This window comes from Phyllobates terribilis, unplaced genomic scaffold (genome assembly GCF_046119375.1).
Source record: "Phyllobates terribilis strain yellow unplaced genomic scaffold, ASM4611937v1 Scaffold_1__5_contigs__length_1240528914, whole genome shotgun sequence".
Classification (NCBI taxonomy): domain Eukaryota; kingdom Metazoa; phylum Chordata; class Amphibia; order Anura; family Dendrobatidae; genus Phyllobates; species Phyllobates terribilis.
Genome location: NW_027362761.1, coordinates 218136435 through 218158026, shown reverse-complemented (window position 1 = coordinate 218158026; position 21592 = coordinate 218136435). Strand labels below are relative to the sequence as shown.

At 41.8% G+C, this 21592-nt stretch overlaps 1 protein-coding gene across 2 annotated transcripts in view; it reads right to left on the bottom strand.

The window, feature by feature from the left end:
* LRRC2 (leucine rich repeat containing 2) overlaps positions 1-21592 on the bottom strand; it is a 637261-nt gene that overhangs the window by 408242 nt on the left and 207427 nt on the right. For both annotated transcript variants that reach the window (XM_073653022.1, XM_073653032.1), the window contains exon 4: positions 2572-2728. In XM_073653022.1, coding sequence (XP_073509123.1) covers positions 2572-2728 — 157 coding nt within the window. The remainder of the gene's footprint in view (positions 1-2571; positions 2729-21592) is intronic.

The following is a 21592-nucleotide window of genomic DNA, read 5'->3' as shown; positions in this document are numbered from 1 at the left end:
ATGTTCGCTCATCACTAGTCACAATATCTGGAAACCTATAATTTTTTAGCTTATTTGTGCAGAGAGAAGAGGATATGTGCGGCTCTTCAATCGCACTTTATTTCTTTTTTTATGGTGTCAGAGGTGACCAAGAAACATCAATTCCGGCATAGTTTTTCTCTACAATTTTTTTACAGGGTTCACTGCTCAAGTTTCCTATTTTTTGCTGTGGGTCAATAACCTTTCAATGATACCAATGTAATTTTTTCTTTACAATAAATTTACTTACTAAAAAAATGTACTAATCGCTCTATTAAAAAATAGTTTATAAGTATCGCAATATTCAGTTTTTTTTTTCAGCTGACAGAGCTTTATAAGTGCTTGTTTCTTGTGGAAGGAGCTGTAGTTTTACCAATATTTTCTGGTATATGCAGCCTTTTGATTTTGCTTTTTAGTCTATTTTATTTCTGTGAGATAGTGACCAAAAAGCAGATATCATCTCACTTGTATCACCACTAACCCTGCAGAGTATTACATTTTTCTAAATTTCTTCAAAGGTATGATCTTCCAATCTTTCCTAAATTTTCTCTCTCCACTCTCTCAGTTTTTATCTCCAGCACCCCAGATATTATCTATTCTCTTCCTTGGTATCATTCCTACCACACATAGTCATCAGCTCTCCCAAAGGTATTACTCATCACTTCCATTTATCATGTTTTCCTCTAAGTATCCTTATTTCCCCTCTCCGTCAGGTATAATTTCTCAATATCTTCTTTCTGGTTTTATATCTTGGTTTTCCCTTCAATAAGAATTTTTTCTCATGGTCTCACATTTTCCCTTCCAAAAAACTGCATATTCTCTGTCCCTGCAGTATACTGTCCCTGCAATATAGTTTCTGCACTTGATCACTATGGATCATAGAGGTATCTTTCCTCTAATAGGCTATAAAGCTGTCACAACTATGACTAAAGTGAATCTGTCACCAGGTATTTTGCTATATCACCAACCTCAATCAGTCATATAGAAAAGGGAGATATTATGTTGCAGTGGGAATTATATTAGTAGGTGCCGTGCAGCTCTTTTATTTTTCAGTGATTGGACTTCTTTTGCTGGGGAGGGGTAATGCGTCCTTTGCAGCTGCACAGGTCACACAACCCAGAGACTAGCCCTGCCCAGAGCATCACAATGCCTCCATGGGCCTGTTTTCTTTGTATAGTGCATAATGGTGCCAAATTCTCCTCTGGTATAATTAAATACACACCCCAGTTTTTCAGATGAAAATGGGACATTTCAAACCAAGCTACCCTCTTTCACTTTAAACTCACTTTGTGACATAGAAATGTGAATTAGCAAGAGATAAGACACAGATGGAAGGGATTGTGAAAACAGAATCAAAGTATTGAAAATTGGAAGACCGCCAGCACTCTCCTGACGATTGTATTAGTTCTTATGTATTATATTAAGTGCTTTATTTTTTAAGCTGATGCATTTATGCATTTATTGTGACTTTCATGCAGAATGTAATGTACAATGCACTGTATTACATTATATGTGGTAATTCAACAGAGCATGAGACCAAGAGCACATTGCAAACAGGGAAATGTTACTAACTATCTAGGCCCTGCAGCAGGAAGACATTATGGAGTAGAGAGGATTTCTCTAGAAGTTAATCAGTTGGGATGTAGATAGTGAGAAGCCAGAAACTGAGAGGACAAAGTCACACAATGGTGTCTTAGGGAAGGACAGAGTTACAAGTCTTCATATGATACTGATACGTGGCTGTGAATCTGAAATATGGCTGTCAAGTCCTGGGGCTAGAACAGAAAGACAATAAAGAGGAGAAGGGAAATATTCCAGCGGTACAGAGCCGGAAGTCCATAAGGTAGCTGTGGGTTAGTGGGGACCCTGATATGGCAGGCAAAGGGAACAAAAAGCTATGTGTAAGCTCAATTTGAAATTGGTGAGAAAGAATTCTAGATTGTTAGGCTCAGGCACTTCAGTTCACTGGGAGTACAACGTCAGAGATGGAAGAACCGAGGCAGTTAAGACATGTAACTGCAAGATACCATATAAGAAAAGTGCCCTCACATGCAAATGTAAAGTTTATGCCATTGTTCAACACAGAAGTTATGTCTACCAGGTCTTGTACCTGTATAGCCAAGTTCTTTTTTGTAAAGTGGATTGGCTCCTTCCTTATCTATACTAAGAGTTCTCGGTTCTTTTACCATCTTAAGGAGTGTGGCCCAAGAGTGAATTTTCCAGAGGTCATCAACATACATACACCTTGAGGTCTTGCGGAACCAATTTTTTTTGTGTTTATGGTCATCTAAGTGACCCTTAGAAGTCCACACAAATTTTTTTTTATAGTCGGCAAACGTAGACACATAGGTCAGCATGGAAGCTGAGATTTCTAACGAAGACTATTTCCACAGATCGTTTCATTTAAGATGCATTAGAGAAATGAATGGTATCTATTACTTTATGAATTTACTATTCCGTTTCATGGACTTGCAGATATAATACACAACACATTGTATATACATCTATGATTTTATTCCCTGTAGTCTGAAATGAAACAATCTTTTTACTCACCTATTTCAGGAGGAAGACACGTGATTTTGTTTTGCGACATATCCAAAATTTTCATATCTTCAAATGTCTGAATATAGTCTGGAATGGTATCTATGAGGGTTTTATGAATATGCCATTCTTTCAGGTATGTCTGCTCTCTTAGGTATTCAGGAAGCTCCTGAATGGGGAAAGAAGTTAAAAATTAGATTTGCGACTTTATTAACATCAACAAAAGTGATATATTTTTACCTGGAATTTCCATTTTGGGTAATAATAATAATAATAAAAATAATAATGTAATTTGAGAAGTTTACACTAATCAGCCATAACAATTAAACTACCTACAAGTAAAATGAGTAACATTTATTATCTTGTGAGAAATAATGGCATAAATGATATATTCAGCTGAGTCCACAAGTTTCAGCCTTGGTGAGTTTTTTCAACAATTATCCAACATTATGGCCAAACTACAAAAAAATGTACAGTGGCCGCAATGTGTAAAACCAGACTTAAAGGGAACCTGTCATGTCATATAATGCTGGTATTGACCTGCAGATATAGGGTTAATCTGCAGGTTAATAGCATTATAAAAGCTTTGCTGTACTGAAAGTTCAGCACCCTGGAGAGAATGAACTTTAATTCTCCTAGGAGCCGTTGGCTTTCAGTCATTTAATTTCAAAGGCATTTCATTTAATCCATTTTAGTTTTTTCATCCCATTTTCCAAGAGCCATAACTTTTTTTTTCTATTGACCTAGCCATTAGAGGTATTGGCCTTTTCGCATCAAGTTGTATTTTTTAGAAGTACAAATTAATTTACCATATAATATTCTGGAAAATGGAAAAAAATCTTTGTGGAGTGGAATGTGAAATGGGCAAGAAAAGGAATCCTGTAATAATGGTGTTATCAAATTTGTATATTTTTTTCCCTATACTACTTAAAAAAAATAAAAACCCCAACACTATAAAACTATTACCTAAGGATAGAAATAATAGAAATTGAATGGCTTACATAGCTTACAAAGGACCAGGGGACCTTTATTACGTGTAGGTGATAGGCATTATCTAAATAGGAAAGGGTTCTTTACAGTTAACGTTGTTAGAATGTGGAGGTAGTAATGGCAGACACCATATCAGAACTTAAAAAAGGACTACGTGCTTTTCTCACAACAAATAGGATTGTGGATTATAAATAAACTAGTGGGAGATAATATAATTGATCAGGAAAAATTGAACTTGATCGAATTATGTCTTATTTCAACTCATGTAACGATGTACTGTAACTATGAGTCTTCTAAGTAGAGCAGCTGAAGGCTACAGTACCTTTCACTCTTCGGAGGTCTAAAGACATCACCTATTTCTCGACTTCATCTGGCTATTGTTGGGATCTGATTCACAGCATTGGAGTTACTTTCAGACAGAAGGAGATGCAGCTCTCCCTTGAAAAGTATTCATATGTGCTAATAAAGCAAGATTTTTCAATGAGATCAGGTGCAGTATAGTGAAATTGAAAGAACACACTTGTGCACTACTGCCTGTATCACATGAGAAGAACCCATCAAAAATGGAATAGGAAGATCATGATGTGTCAAAACCAGTGCACTGATCTAAACTGGTATGAAGAACACCAAACAGAATGGAAGTAACAAACATAATTCCAGGTTTGCCACATCATTTTGTACCAGTAGACAAATTAAAAATAGTAAGTTCTCACTTGGAAAACACCTTCTTATAACCCAAATTCCCAGCGTAAATTAAAAACACTTTAGACAGACCTCCAATACCAGCAGTCTTTTGGAAGTTGCATGACACTGTTATGCCGCGTGAGCCCTATAGCTAATTAGTGGTCAATAATGGGCTGCTGCTCTCTCATTTCCTCTGGATGTGCAAGGATCATCTCATGGTAGTCAGAGCATAGCAGCCATAAAGCACCCCCTGATTGCCTGCATTGCTAATGTGGCATCGCTGTAATAGCAACATCACTGGAATGGCAGAGGAGAGTATAAGGTGAGTATATTTTACACTGAGTAATAAAGTATTTAAGAATGGGCTGTCCGAGTAGATGACAACCCTTTTAAGAACTTCAAGTCTGCAATGATGCCATCTGATCTGATCATTTTCTATTTCAGTATAAAGTTAAAGGGGTATTCACATCTCCCAAAACCTATTCCAATATGTAGTAGGTATAATAATATTAATAATAGCAAATAGCTCCAATTAGAAATGTAGTATAGTTGTTCTGATTCGCGAAGTCGCTTTTCCCATGCAGGGCACTGCGGTAGCTTAGGTATCCATGGTTATCAGCATTAACATCTAACTCACTGTCACTATATCAGTGGCCATAACTAGAGATGAGGGAACCCGAACTTAAAAGTTCGGGGTTCGTATCGGACAGTTAGTATCTGGTGCTAATCGACAAACATGGGCTTCTCCCAGAAGTCTGTTGCAATGTTCGGAGTTCTGGAAGAAAAGGGAGAGAGAGAATTTTCCAGAATCAAAAGTTTGGGTCCCCATTGTTTTCAAAGGGGTTCGAGTTCTGGTCCAAACTCGGGTACAGCTCTGGTACCTGAACCGAACTTTTAACTAAAGTTCGGGTCAGGTACCAGAACCCGAACTTCCACAAGTCCGCTCATCCCTAGCCATAGCCATGGATACCTAAGCTACTGCAGTGCCCTGCATGGAGAAAGCGACATAGCGAATCAGAAGAACTATATTACATTTCTAATTGAAGATATTTGCAAATATTATTATTATTATTATTATTACATACTATATATTGGGAAAAGATCTTGGAGATGGGAATACCCCTTTAGGTATTTTAAGGTACCCATATACTTTAGATAGTTGTTAGACAAGTGTTCATGTCTTCTGTATCGGGATATGTTGTAAGCCATTGCCAGACACATCTGCTGGTTGCTTATCGGTCTGGAAAATAAAGAGAACAGGTGTTTCAATTCTAACTGCCCAATCCTTATCTCTACCAATATCATCTGTCAGGTGACCCCTATACACAGGAAGATGGTAAAAGTAAAACACAAATGACAACATGGCACAATATTACCTTACCAACATCCGTGGTGCTGATGGGTTGCTATGAGAGCTGGGGTTTAGTGTTGAGCGAGTATGTTTTGTTAACCCTTTCGCCGAGTATGCTCGGGCCGAGCTCCGAGTAGTTACAGCTGCTCGGTGATATGTTTGAATCGCTCCGGTGTGCATGATTTGCAACTGTTTGACAACTTTGATACATGTGAGGAATGTCTGCTTCTTACACATTCCTCACATGTAATAAAACTGTCAAACAGTTGCAAATCATGCACACGGGAGCGATTCAACCATATCACCGAGCAGCTATAAATACTCGAAGCTCGGCCCGAGCATACTCGGTGAAAGGGTTAATAAAACATACTCGCTCATCACTACAAATGATATAATACATAGATCTATAGAAAAATAACTTAGTTAAAAATATTGATGGCCGCTCCTTTAATTAATAATCCTCAATGATATCATAGGATTTTAATGCACCACTTCCATGAGGGTTTATTATACATAGTCCTTGCTTTCACGCATTACAAAGTCGTACACTAGAAAACTTGTGCAGCCGTGATATTTTTGCTAACCTACATTTATTAGCGGGTCATCTTATATTGAGGCTATAACCTTTACTTATTTTGCTTTACTTCCTATTTCTCTCTATACCTCAGGGTTGTTCTTATTATAAAAATCACAAGGGACTTTAATGAACTGAAAATAGCTACTTTGAAAACATCGACTCGCACATTTTATTCCAGCAGATAGTTTACTTTTGAAAACTTGCTAGAAAAAAACAGAAATTTCTTTGAAGTTGTGAATCATATCCTGTGAAAACTTTCTTTCATCATCAGCATGGTTTTTTTATTTATGGTGGCTGCACATTTTTCCGAGTATTAAAACGTACTAACGTATTAACTTTCTAATAAACCTACAACACCAGCTTCAGGATATGCTTTAAGTTTATTAACGCCATCAATTCATTTTTTTTAGTATGTGGGACATATTTAGTAAATCCTGCAATACCTGTTCATCTCATATAGTAAATCAAATTATTCTACATTTTCAACATATTTTAACCCCTTCCAGTTGGAACCAATTTTTGTTTTGGTGCATTTGTATTTCCTTCCCCTCTTCTAAGAGCTATGACCGTTTTTATTTTTCCATCGACATGCCCATATGAAGGTTTGTTTTTTTGAGGGATGAAATGTAGTTGTTATTGACACCGTTCACTTTCCAATATGAGAAAAAGAAAAAAATAATGATTTTCAAGAGGGATGAAATGGTGAAAAAAATATTTCTGACATTTTTTTGTGGTTCAATTTTTACAGTGTTCATTAAGTGGTAAAAATGACCTGACAATGTCATTCTGCAGGTCAGTATGATTACAGTAATACCTAAATTATATAGATTTTTTTTTTTTAATTTTAGTGATTTACAAAGATCTGAATTCCCTTTAAACAAATTTGGTTTGTGTCATTTTCTGATTGAGAAAAGTAGGACAAGTGTCATGCAAGTGTGATGCGAGTACGATGCGATTTTTCTCACAAAGCATCCATATGACATCCTTATGACATGCGTATGCAATGTGTTTTTTTTCTCTGCAACTATTATTCTACAATCATTTACAGAACCATTTCCAGTGTTCTATGCTACAGAATGGTAATGTAGCTGTAAAAATTGTACAGCATATGGATGGTCCGTGTGCCGTCCACTTTTTTTCTCGCACCCATTGACTTGCATTGGTGAGTCTTGTCCGATGTACATGGCCACTCACAGCATTTTTTTTCTCATCAAGATTCCAGCTGAGAAAAAAAATTGCAGATGAGCACTAAATCAGTGAACAACATTAGTCAGAGAGCAATCCAGTTATTTATCAGATTGCACTCGTCCGATTTATATGCAGATGAATATGAGCCCTATAGGGGTTTATCTGTTTTATATTATGCTTTATTTTATTAGTATCTACTTTATAAAAGGGAACATGTCAGTGGGCTTGTGCTCAGTAAATTCCATGCAGTGTCAGTTTGGTGCCGTTACACTTATTAAAATGATAACTGGGTTGATGAAATCCGTCCTGTGGTTATTGTTTAATCTTTGATTGCAGTTTGGAGATAATTAGATTTTCGTGCTTCGGGGTGGGCCTGTGGGGGAGGATTTATTTGGTGCTCTGCTCTCATATTCATCACTGTGGCTTAAATTACAGGTTACTGATCCTTCTGTGACCTGCCTCCTATTTTAAATACTGCACTTGCGCAGTTCATATTGTGGTCTTTTAAAAAAAAAAAGTTTAACTAAAGCAAAATGGCGCCCACACATCCCCAGTAGCATCTATTGCTTGCTGATAGATGCTACTGCGAATGCGCCACGGCCATTTTGCTGGATCTAAAAAAATGTTTTGCTCCAACAAAATGGCTCCGGTGCCTACGCATGCACAGTAATATCTGTCGCTTGCTGATAGATGCTACTGAGCATGCGCCACGGCCATTTTTCTGAAGCCAATTTTTTTTTTCCTTGTTCCAACAAAATGGCTGTGGCATGTGTGCAATAGCATCTATCAGGAAGTGCATGCACGGGCGCCGGGGCCATTTTTCTGGAGCTACATTTTTTTTTAAAAGACTACAATATGAAGTGAGCAAGAGCACTATTTAAAATAGGAGGCAGGTCACTGAAGGATCAGTGACCTGTCATTTAGGCCACAATGATGAGGATAATGCCAGAGCACCAAAGAAAGCCCCACCACAGTCCGCCCCGGAGCACGAAAGTCTAATTATCTCCAAACTGCAAATAAAGATTGAACAACAACCACAAGATGGATTTCATCAACCCAGGGATCATTTTAAATAAAGTAACGGCACCAATCTGACACTGCCTGTAGTTTACTTAGCAAAATCCTGATGACAGGTTCGCTTTAACCAGTGTGTCAAGTTGTTGACACCTTCCACCCCACCACCACTCCACCAATAGACCACTATAATTTGTGGGGTGTTTTGTAACTCTCCTGGTGGTGTTACGCACTTCCCCATTGGTTTACACCCCTTCCTGTTTTCCTGGTCGGGTTTTGAAGGTTGCTTGACGTACCTCGTGAAATTATCTCCCTAGGCCTCATAAAACCCAGTTACAGACACACCTGTGTCTTGGTATTTAGACTCTAGAGTCCAGTTGTTGTTTGTAGTGCTCCATCATCTTATCATATTGTGTGTTTATCTTGCAAAACCTCTGTGATTCTGCATACCTCTGTCTGTCGGTTTATCCTCTGCTAGCCGTGTCCTTGATTAACTCATCAATTGCAGCGAGCTAATGAACTGTTATTGGATTCTCCATTTCCCTCCTCATCTGCCCTTCCAGGTCTGTAGTTCCAGGATGCCTAAGTCCTTGTTCTTTCACATGCCCTTCAGCCATCTGTACCAATGCCCTGGTCCATGTGTCCAGCCTGGTCGGCAACTTAGTGAATCCACATCACCAGGAGTGCCTAACATGGGGAACCCAGCAAAAAGCCATTCTGAAAGTTTCTTAAACAGACAATCATGTAGAAATCTGTCAGAAAATAGTGGTTCTCCTTTCTTCTTCTTCTTACATTTGTAAAGTGTGATGTCTATGGAGCAACGTAGGGAAACACTATTTTTAGGTTAGCTTCAAGTCAAGCACAGGGTTACCACTGCATGGGTACAAGATAGTTTTAGTAATGTCATAGGATCGCTTTTAGACTTGGGTATCTCAACCTCTGAAGGAGTTACCACTGAAGTCTATACATGCCCAAATGTACATTTTTCTTGACCTTCTTGTGTCCACAAGTCACATAAGGGCCAATTTCTAGTGACACGGGATACCACAGAAAGGATTGTGAGTGCACTGTGTGTCTAGAGTGTCTCCTTGATATCCAATTCAGGGTAAATACTGACTTAGAAGCAATGTCAAGGTCTAGGGTGCATTACAATGGGACTTGGTAGCTTCCATTGCCTTCCCATAGGTCTCAATTGTCCTGCTGCTCTTTTCTGGCAAGCACTCAGAGTTTCTCTTTTCTAGATTCTGCAATCTGTTGCTAATTTGCTAAGTTGCAAATATATATATATATATATATATATATATATATATGTGTACAGATCAAAAGTTTGGACACACCTTCTCATTTAAAGATTTTTCTGTATTTTCATGACTATGAAAATTGTACATTCACACTGAAGGCATCAAAACTATGAATTAACACATGTGGAATTATATACTTAACAAAAAATTGTGAAACACCTGAAAATATGTCTTATATGCTAGATTCTTCAAAGTAACCACCTTTTGCTTTGATGACTGCTTTGCACACTCTTGGCATTCTCTTGATGAGCTTCAAGAGGTAGTCACCGGAATTGGTTTTCACTTCACAGGTGTGCCCTGTCAGGTTTAATAAGTGGGATTTCTTGCCTTATAAATGGGGTTGGGACCATCAGTTGTGTTGTGCAGAAGTCTGGTGGATACACAGCTGATAGTCCTACTGAATAGACTGTTAGAATTTGTATTATGGCAAGAAAAAAGCAGCGAAGTAAAGAAAAACGAGTGGCCATCATTACATTAAGAAATGAAGGTCAGTCAGTGCGAAAAAGTGGGAAAACTTTGAAAGTGTCCCCAAGTGCAGTTGCAAAAACCATCAAGCGCTACAAAGAAACTGGCTCACATGAGGACCGCCCCAGGTAAGGAAGACCAAGAGTCACCTCTGCTTCTGAGATTAAGTTTATCTGAATCACCAGCCTCAGAAATCGCAGGTTAACAGCAGCTCAGATTAGAGACCAGGTCAATGTCACACAGAGTTCTAGCAGCAGACACATCTCTTCAACAACTGTTAAGATGAGACTTTGTGCAGCAGGCCTTCATGGTAAAATAGCTGCTAGGAAACCACTGCTAAGGACAGGCAACAAGCAGAAGAGACTTGTTTGGGCTAAAGAACACAAGGAATGGACATTAGACCAGTGGAAATCTGTGCTTTGGTCTGATGAGTCCAAATTTGAGATCTTTGGTTCCAACCACCGTGTCTTTGTGCGACGCAGAAAAGGTGAACAGATGGACTCTACATGCCTGGTTCCCACCGTGAAGCATGGAGGAGGAGGTGTGATGGTGTGGGGGTGCTTTGCTGGTGACACTGTTGGGGATTTATTCAAAATTGAAGGTATACTGAACCAGCATGGCTACCACAGCATCTTGCAGCGGCATGCTATTCCATCCGGTTTGCGTTTAGTTGGACCATCATTTATTTTTCAACAGGACAATGACCCCAAACACACCTCCAGGCTGTGTAAGGGCTACTTGACCAAGAAGGAGAGTGATGGGGTGCTACGCCAGATGACCTGGCCTCCACAGTCACCAGACCTGAACCCAATCGAGATGGTTTGGGGTGAGCTGGACAGCAGAGTGAAGGCAAAAGGGCCAACAAGTGCTAAGCATCTCTGGGAACTTCTTCAAGATTGTTGGAAGACCATTTCCGGTGACCACCTCTTGAAGCTCATCAAGAGAATGCCAAGAGTGTGCAATGCAGTCATCAAAGCAAAAGGTGGCTACTTTGAAGAACCTAAAATATAAGACATATTCTCAGTTGTTTCACACTTTTTTGTTAAGTATATAATTCCACATGTGTTAATTCATAGTTTTGATGCCTTCAGTGTGAATGTACAATTTTCATAGTCATGAAAATACAGAAAAATCTTTAAATGAGAAGGTGTGTCCAAACTTTTGGTCTGCACTGTATATATATATATATATATATATATATATATATAATGGTTTATTCTGATCCACAGCCACTATTACGCCATTTGTCTAGTTTAACATGAAAAATTTAGTGAAAGGTCCTCTTTAAAAGTGCAAAAATGTGTCACTTTCAGTTTAGCCCCTTAATACTTCTACCTTTACCCGTGGACTGGCTAAAGGAGTGTGGATAGGCTAAGGTGATAGGGCATTACTTGTTTTGTCTCCAGTGCAGGCAGAGTAAGGCCAGTTTCACAAGTCTGGATATTTTCGATACCGGAAAAAACAGTACTGGAGATAACCGTGTGCCGTGTGTCTGTGTGTCACATGTGTGGCATCCGTGTGCCGCCCGTGTGACGCATTAGGATCACAAGGACCAGCGCCTGGGAATCAGCGCTACAGTTAGTGTTGTTCCCAAGCGCCGGGTGCTGAACACTGCTCTCATCATGGTTCCCTGCCGGCGCTGCGATCAGCACCAGCAGGGACTATGATGAGGGTAGTGGTTGTCTGCTCCCACAGTGTCCCCACCTGTAAAAATAAGAATAAAATAATAAAATCCATGTACTCACCTCTCCTAGGTGTCCCCCGCGGTAATCCATGTGACCGCTGCTGCAGAGGAGCCGGGGAGAATGAGCGGCTCTGAAGCTGCGCTCAGTGAGTGACAGGACACTGCTCCTGAGCTGCAGATTCGGAGCCGCACATTGTCCCCGGCTCCTCGGCAGCAGCGGTCGCATGGATTACAGCAGGGGACACCTAGGAGAGATGAGTATAAGGATTTTATTATTTTATTCTTATTTTCACAGGTGGGGACACCGCGGGCAGACTACTACTACCCTCATCATGGTCCCTGCTGGTGCTGATCACAGCGCCGGCAGGAACCATGATGAGGGCAGCGTTCAGCACAGACGCTTGGGGACAGCGCTAACTGTGGGACATTTTGTGGACTGCGTGTCCGCAAAAAAAATTATTTGTCTCCATGTTGAGCACATGGACACATGGTCCGTGAAAATACATTGAGATGTGCACAGACCCATTCTTTTGAATGGGTCTGCATGTGTCAGTGTCTCTGGTACGTGTGGAAACTGTCACCACTCGTACAGGAGATACTGACGTGTGAAAGAGCCCTAATGGATAGTTTGTTATAGTAACCATTCTCTGAAATAAAGACAAAGCAGCCTCAGACTAAGGCACTTGTTTCCCTCTCTCTGCTTTATGTTTATCTGGCTTTGAAAACTGTATGTAAATTCCGTGTATTGTAAGTTGTTGCAGATTTTCATTGCATAATTATCTATTGAAATCCTTGACATATCCACAATAAATGAAATCAACCTCTAACTCACAGCTTAAGATTTGAGAGGAGATCAGGAAAAAAGTAAAATTAATGTAGAAATATAAAACACCTTTTGCCTCTTTTTATTTCCATAGATAAGGATATCAGACAGACTCCTTAGAAAAGAATATCACGGTAGACATGATTGTTCCCCTCCAATAATATATACAAACTGATCTTATCTTAATGAATAATGATAAAAGCATTACAAAAAATTGGGAGAATTACACAGAGGAAACTGCTAAGGAGTTGTTTAGGATTAATAATACATTGGATTAAGCTACAATGAAAACTACTCCTGACCCACTTGGTTATACATACATCAGAACTACAGTAAGTTACTAGTAGAATTAGTCGGTCTAACTTACAAATGGAATATATCTGGCCTAATGCTCTGTCTCTTTGGTTATTCTATTATTTTGTATTTCTGAGTGTTTTGCTAGCATTACCCTGATTATCTTTAGTATTGGATTACCTGTGTTTACTGTTTAGTATCTGATTGAGGAGGCTTCCCGCTTACTTTATGAGCACTAAGCATGTATGCATATAATCACAGATGAGCAAATAAATTCAAGGGGAAATTAATTCTATGCGAATTTTACAAAAATCTGCTTTCGCCAAAATGTGGATTGATTTGTAGTTTGCAGAAAGGGCCATCAACATTCAAATTTGTCTGTTCACGCAGATTTTTCAGGGAAATTCGATTCGCAGACAAGGTGTTCTTCACAAATTTAATGTCCCTTATTATGGTCTGACACCATAATAATACACCTGACATCAGAGCACAATAAACATAAGATGTAACAAAAAAAAATTCCTGATATTCACCTTACCGCTCACCTCTCTGGCCCATCCACTCCTCACCGTCACCCATCCAGTCCTCGATGCATCTTCTTATTCCCACTGCAAGTGTCTGAAATCCCAGGCCCTTTCACACTGAGTCCGGGTTTTGATGAGGCTTGGGACAGTTCTGCATATGGGTGCTGTTAGGGGGAGCGGTTGCAGACAACTTTATTTAATGTAACGCAACCGACCCCGGGGTAAGCGATGCAGCCTAGAGGACTGCTGCCGAACACTTCCCGGGTGGAAAGGCAAACGACAACTAAAAGATAAACCCTTCCATGTTAACTACACACCGGACAGGGTATAGCGGTATGCTCTATCTCCGTTTACTGCACGGAGGAGAGAGTGACCGGCGACGCACCTAACAAAGATCTTAGCCCTTCGTGTAAACGCACACGGAAGGGCAAGACAGTACGCACAATCTCCAAGAACCGCAGTGAGACGTGCGTCCGTGGGAACAGCAGTAGCCCTGTCTTTGATACAGGCGCTACGCTATGGGGATTGGCGCTAAAGCGGTTTACACAATCTCCAAGAACCGCAGGGAGACGTGTGACCGGACTATGAGCAGTAGCCCTGTCTTCGGTACAGGCGCTACGCTATAGGAGACGGCACTAGCGTGCGGGTGATTCCCGCCGGGTAATCGAGCACTCAGCTGGCGTGCTACCGGACTGAGCAAACCCACTCTATTTAGCTCACAGGCGGCTCGGGGTGTAAGGCGAACCCCCTGGTTAGAGCCAGTCAGCGAGGCGAAGCTACCTGCCTAGCTAAAGCTATGGCTCTTTGAGCCCAGAGTAAGCATGCACACCAAACAGCTAGCTTAAATGATCTGAGCGCGCCGCCATGTTTGTGGGCAGGCCTTTTAAAGACTAAGCCCTGCCCAGTGACGCGCTATTGGTGACATTATCCGTGAACCAATCAGGGAGTGCCAGGTCACCGAGTCAGGTGATGGTCAACCCACCAATCATGATCCGCCAGGTCACAGACATGCTCAGTGCGGCGAATCCTTGACTTGGACTCCACGAGCCCTGTCTCCCTCTGCAGCCTATGCTTAACACTGCTGGGCACAAATGCCTGGAAGACAATCTGCAGGGCTCGTGGAACAGCTAGGCATTGGGACTGACAAAAATGTTGAGCAGTATCAGCCCCAGCTGGCCTGGAATGGGAGACCACAGAAGGTCCAGGACCCATTTCGAATCCAGCCCCAGACCGACGCCTAACATTATCCCCCCATTTAACATCCCCCTCCATTTGACGCTCATTTTCCTCCATGAGCCGGGGGGCAAGGATGTGGTCCAACGGGTCACAGAGGGAACTCACGATACAGTGACCCCTACGGTGTACAGGGTACCATCTTTTAGGATGGGAAGTAGTGACAACTGGTTCTCTATGAGTAGGATCCCTCACGGGTGACAGAGAGGAAGGACCCGCCGGTCTCTGGCGAAAAGATTTATCTCTCGCACAGACGGGACACGCGAGAACAAAGTCCTTGACGTCCTGGCGCCACCGGGGCCACCAATAGGACCGTAGAAGGGACTTAGAGGTACGTTTGACCCCCAGGTGAGCTCCGGACTTAGGGACATGAGCCCAGGAGAGCACCATATTGCATAGATTAGGAGAAACAAACGTCTTCCCCGACGGAACCGGGTTGGAGGACACTGCAGACACTCTCTCCTCCTGAGAATTCTCTGCGACATAGTCTGACAACGACCGGGTCCTGGAAACTGACAAGGAATCTGTACCGGATGTCGCAATGATAGGAGGATCAGAGCCTACCCTCTGGGTGATTTTGCCCAAACACTGAGATGCACAATTCTCACTCCAGGAAGAAATTCTCCCCGAATTCCAGTCAATGTGTGGAGAATGACAGCGTAACCAGGGGAGACCCAACAACACCTCGTCTAATCCACCGGAAACAATAAGAAAAGAAATAACCTCCCGGTGGCCCTCAGGGAATGACATGGTGAGAGGGATCGACCGATGAGTGATTTGCACATCCAGGAGTGACCCATTGGCAACACTAATGTTCATTGGGCAAGAGAGTGGCTCAGTAGAGATGGCATGTCTCTGGGCAAATGTAGATGATAGAAAATTGCCCTCAGCACCAGAGTCCACCCACGCCTTGGCAGTAACTGCAGATCTACCGAAGGACAAGATCACCTTATATGATAGCTTGGAGAAGGAGGACCCAGAATTTAATGTACCCCCACCAACGGTGGTAAGCCCTACTCATTTTACCAGCTGCTTGGAGCCCTTATTTACGGAGTGCTCCGAGAGATGTGCAGAACGGGAACGAGAGGGACTAGACTCAGTCCGGGATACATCCATAGCCTCAGGCTCTGGGTCGGAGGTCTTGGATTTGGGTCTAAAGACGCCTGGTGCCAACAGGTACTGGGGACTGCCAACCTCTAGCTCTAACCTGTGTTCTGCATGACATAAGTCAATACGGTCAGCGAGAGATATCAATTCCTCCAGAGAGGTTGGAATCTCTCGGGTAGATAGAGCATCTTTAATATGCCCAGCCAGACCCTTCCAGAACACCGGGATAATCGACCGCTCAGACCAATCCAGCTCAGCCGCCAGGGTTCTGAACTGGATGGCATAGTGACTGGCGGTGGCCGAACCCTGGGTCAACGCGAGAAGCTTAAGAGCCGTATCGTGTGTGATCTGGGGCCCTAGGAATATACCTTTTAAGGTCTTGAGAAAAAGACCCGCATTAGCCACTACCCGGTCATTTCGCTCCCACAGGGGAGTAGCCCACTCCAGAGCTCGGTGGGAGAGCAATGATATGATATATCCCACTTTGGCTCTTTCGGAGGGGAACCGTGCCTCCATCATCTCCAAATGAATGGAGCATACATTAACAAAACCCCTACAGAGTTTACTGTCCCCAGAAAATTTTTCCGGGAGAGCAAAACGGGGTAATGGGGCAGTTGCAGCTGTCGCAGCATTTAATGCAGCCGAGTTAACCATATTGGCTGCTTGCGAGGCCGCCTGGGAAGCTACTGCAGTGATATCAGCTACCGGGGCTTGTTCCAGAGTCCTAAGTCTGGTCTCCAGCGGCTGAATGTAACACTGCAGTTGCTGGTTGTCGGCCATGTTCGGCAAGACCCTGGCGCTAAGATACTGTTAGGGGGAGCTGTTGCAGACAACTTTATTTAATGGAACGCAACCGACCCCGGGGTCCGCGATGCAGCCTAGAGGACTGCTGCCGAACACTTCCCGGGTGGAAAGGCAAACGACAACTAAAAGATAAACCCTTCCGTGTTAACTACACACCGGACAGGGTATAGCGGTACGCTCTATCTCAGTTTACTGCACGGAGGAGAGAGCGACCGGCGACGCACCTAACAAATATCTTAGCCCTTCGTGTAAATGCACACGGAAGGGTAAGACGGTACGCACAATCTCCAAGAACCGCAGGGAGACGTGCGTCCGTGGGAACAGCAGTAGCCCTGTCTTTGATACAGGCGCTACGCTATGGGGATTGGCGCTAAAGCGGTTCACACAATCTCCAAGAACCGCAGGGAGACGTGTGACCGGACTATGAGCAGTAGCCCTGTCTTCAGTACAGGCGCTACGCTATAGGAGACGGCGCTAGCGTTCGGGTGATTCCCGCCGGGTAATCGAGCACTCAGCCGGCGTGCTACCGGACTGAGCAAACCCGCTCTATTTAGCTCACAGGCGGCTCGGGGTGTAAGGCGAACCCCCAGGTTAGAGCCAGTCACCGAGGCGAAGCTACCTGCCTAGCTAAAGCTATGGCTCTTTTACCCCGGCCTGCCTAACTTAAGCTATGGCTCTTTGAGCCCAGAGCAAGCGTGCACACCAAACAGCTAGCTCACATGATCTGAGCGCGCCGCCATGTTTGTGGGCGGGCCTTTTAAAGAGTAAGCCCTGCCCAGCGACGCGCTATTGGTGACGTTACCCGTGAACCAATCAGGGAGTGCCAGGTCACCGAGTCAGGTGGGTGTCAACCCACCAATCATGATCCGCCAGGTCACAGACATGCTCAGTGCGGCGAATCCTGGACTTGGACTCCACGAGCCCTGCCTCCCTCTGCAGCCTATGCTTAACACGGCTGGGCACAAATGCCTGGGAGACAATATGCAGGGCTCGTGGAACAGCTAGGTGCGTTGGAACTGACAACAATGCTGAGCAGTATCAGCCCTGGTTGGCCTGGAATGGGAGAGCACAGAAGGTCCTGGACCCATCTCAAATACAGCCCCAGACCAACACCTAACAGGTGCAAAAGGCCATGATGCACTTTGTGACATCATGATATGCCACCTTTTGCTCACTTGCACAGAAACCTTCCAGAACTTATCAGAGCCAGAAGTCCCAATTCAGTGTGAGAGGCCCAGATATATTTCTGAGCAAGCAGCAGGGACCAGAAAAAATGTGATGAGGACCAGATGGGTGATGGTGAGGAATGGAGGGGAGAGGTGAGTGGTAAGGTTGGTATAAGGATATTTTTTTATATCTTACTTTTATTTTGTTTCAGGGTCAGGAGAGACGCCAGACCATAATAAAGGACATTCAATTTGTAGAAAATAACATTTTCATGAATCGACTTTCCCTGACAAATCCATGTGAACAGGCAAATTTGAATGTTGCCTGATCTGCTCATCTCTACATATAATCTATAACCGGGGTGGTCAGGAGAAGCTCACATTGTTATTTAATCTTCAGTACATGCATTATTAATCGTATACAACCCTTTAGTGGTTTCCTTTGTGTAATTATCCCAGTTTCATGTAATGGTTTTATTATTATTCATTAAGAAAGATAAGATCAATTTGTACAGTTATATGAAAAAGTTTGGGCACCCCTATTAATCTTAAGCTTAATGTTTTATAAAAATTGGTGTTTTTGCAACAGCTATTTCAGTTTGATATATGTAATAACTGTTGGACACAGTAATGTTTCTGCCTTGAAATGAGGTTTATTGTACTAACAGAAAATGTGCAATCTGCATTCAAACAAAATTTGACAGGTGCATAAGTATGGGCACCTCACCAGAAAAGTGACATTAATATTTAGTAGATCCTCCTTTTGCAAAAATAACTGCCTCTAGTCGCTTCCTGTATCTTTTAATGAGTTCCTGGATCCTGGATGAAGGTATTTTTGACCATTCCTCTTTACAAAACAATTCCAGTTCAGTTAAGTTTGATGGTCGCCGAGCATGGACAGCCCTCTTCAAATGATCCCACAGATGTTCAATGATATTCAGGTCTGGGGACTGGGATGGCCATTCCAGAACATTGTAATTGTTCCTCTGCATGAATGCCTGAGTAGATTTGGAGCGGTGTTTTGGATCATTGTCTTGCTGAAAGATCCATCCCCTGCGTAACTTCAACCTTATCACTGATTCTTGAATAATATTGTCAAGAATCTGCTGATACTGAGTGGAATCCATGCGTCCCTCAACTTTAACAAGATTCTCGGTGCCGGCATTGGCCACACAGCCCCAAAGCATGATGGAACCTTGACCAAATTTTACTGTGGGTAGCAAGTGTTTTTCTTGGAATGCTGTGTTCTTTTGCCGCCATGCATAACGCCTTTTTGTATGACCAAACAACTCAATCTTGGTTTCATCAGTCCACAGGACCTTCTTCCAAAAAGAAATTGGCTTCTCCAAATGTGCTTTTGCATACCTCAGCCGACTCTGTTTGTGGCGTGCTTGCAGAAACGGCTTCTTTCGCATCACTCTCCCATACAGCTTCTCCTTGTGCAAAGTGTGTTGTATAGCTGACCGATGCACAGTGACACCATCTGCAGCAAGTTGATGCTGCAGCTCTCTGGAGGTGGTCTGAGGATTGTCCTTGACTGATCTCACCATTCTTCTTCTCTGCTTTTCTGATGTTTTTCTTGGCCTGCCACTTCTGGCCGTAACAAGAACTGTCCCTGTGTTCTTCCATTTCCTTACTATGTTCCTCACTGTGGAAACTGACAAGTTAAATCTCTGAGACAGCTTTTTGTATCTTTCCCTTGAACAACTATGTTGAATAATCTTTGTTTTCAGATCATTTGACAGTTGTTTTGAGGAGCCCATGATGCCACTCTTCAGAGGAGATTCAAACAGGAGAACAACTTGCAAGTGGCCACTTTAAGTAGCTTTTCTCATGATTGCATACACCTGGCTATGAAGTTCAAAGCTGAATGAGGTTACAAAACCAAAAAAAGTGCTTTAGTAAGTCAGTAAAAAGTATGTAGGAGTATTTAAAACAAGAAAATGATAAGGGTGCCCATACTTATGCACCTGTCAAATTTTGTTTGAATGCAGATTGCACATTTTCTGTTAGTACAATAAACCTCATTTCAAGGCAGAAACATTACGATTAATAGAGGTGCCCAAACTTTTTCATATAACTTTTTTTTGGTACAGAATAATAATCCTGATTCGGACACGGCAGTCTCTGGTTATCACTCCTGTAGGTGCTTGTATATTTATAGTTTATCCTCTATTATAATATGTAGAGTATTTTTTAATCCTTTTAATCAATATATTAATATACAGTTTGTATCCATTTTTAAATTATTCTGTGACTAACAATGTCATTTTTGGTCTTTCTTCTGCTGGTATCACTTCTATAACATTTAATAATTGTCAATCTACAGTCTGAACAACAATAAGTTAGGAAGCATTTCAATTAAGTCACAAAATGCCATCACCAAACCTGCATTGCATCATGTATCATGCTGATAACTCCAATTATGTGAAATGATACAAACTTTTTATATAGCAAGTAGAACTATGCCACAGGGGTTATTCCATCCCCATTGCTTCTGAATCAGCATGTTACTCTATTTGCTGATTACCATGTCTCTAGATAGAGTATGTAGGGTACATTATTCTTTTTATTATTATATATTTTTTTACATACTTGCAACCTCATAGATGAAAACTAAATTTGATTTTTTCTCTAGAGCTATACATGACGTTCATGGAATAGTCACTTTTTTATGTTAAAATGCTTCTCCATTTAACTTATGTAATGCTGCTGATGCTTTGCAGTTTCATTTTACATTTTATGTTATTTTTATGTGGTATAAGTAACAAATTCACTTACTTTCTTAAATCACCACAGGTTTGTGAATATGAGTCAGAGCATACTTTTTATGACTACCTAAAAATCTTATTTTGCGCATTGGTGTTAAATGCAAAAAATGATTTTGAAAGATTAAAAGTGTCAGTGTTTTGAGAGAATTAGGCAGATATAGATAAAGTTACACTTGCTTATGTTTTTATGTTTGTTTTATTCTGGCAACCAAAATTTGTATTGTATGAAAATTACTGTGATGTTATGTATTATATTTTTCATATCTATTGATTATATTGACCTAACATTTTGCATCTCTCATACTTTCCAGGGAAAATTTTGATGGAATCAACTTAACAAACTGCCTTTTGAATACACACAAGCCCAGTTCTGTAAGGCAGCAGTGCCAAATGTTGCAATAGATAGCCAAATGTTAAAATCTAAATCCAAGCAATATCTGAAAAGTCCCAAATGAAGCTGGCCATACACATTAGATGCCTGTCAGCCAATAGCCATCTCAGCCGACTCTCTCATACAAAGGAGCGCTCGTTCAGCTGAGCGCTCCTGTGTTCTCTATGAGAAAGCTGTCGACAGACACGTCGGCCCGTGACTTATTTCTTGAAGAACAATGTGATAGGCAATCCAAAATCAGAAATGTGTGATCAACATCTCTCTTGACCATCAGTTGACAGTCCTCCCATACATATTAGATCACTGGCAAAACCATTCGATATTGGCGTGTTTGGCTGACATCAGCCTAATGTGTATGGGGTACCTTGTGTCAGCTGTAGCTACAACAGTCTTTGCTGTATATTACAAAAAGACCCAACAGCATATAATAAGCTACTCATTAGTTTGAAGGAGGACATTCACTGATAGATACTGGTGATCATTATATTCCGCAGTACTTTTCAGACATCATCATCTCTGTCCCTATTGGAGCTCACAATCTGCATTCCCTATCAGTATGTCTTTGCAGTGTGGGCGGAAATCGGAGGAACCCACGCAAACACGATGAGTAATCAAACTTGAAGATGAAAGTGAATGTAAACTTGTGCTGCCGAGGATACAATTTAC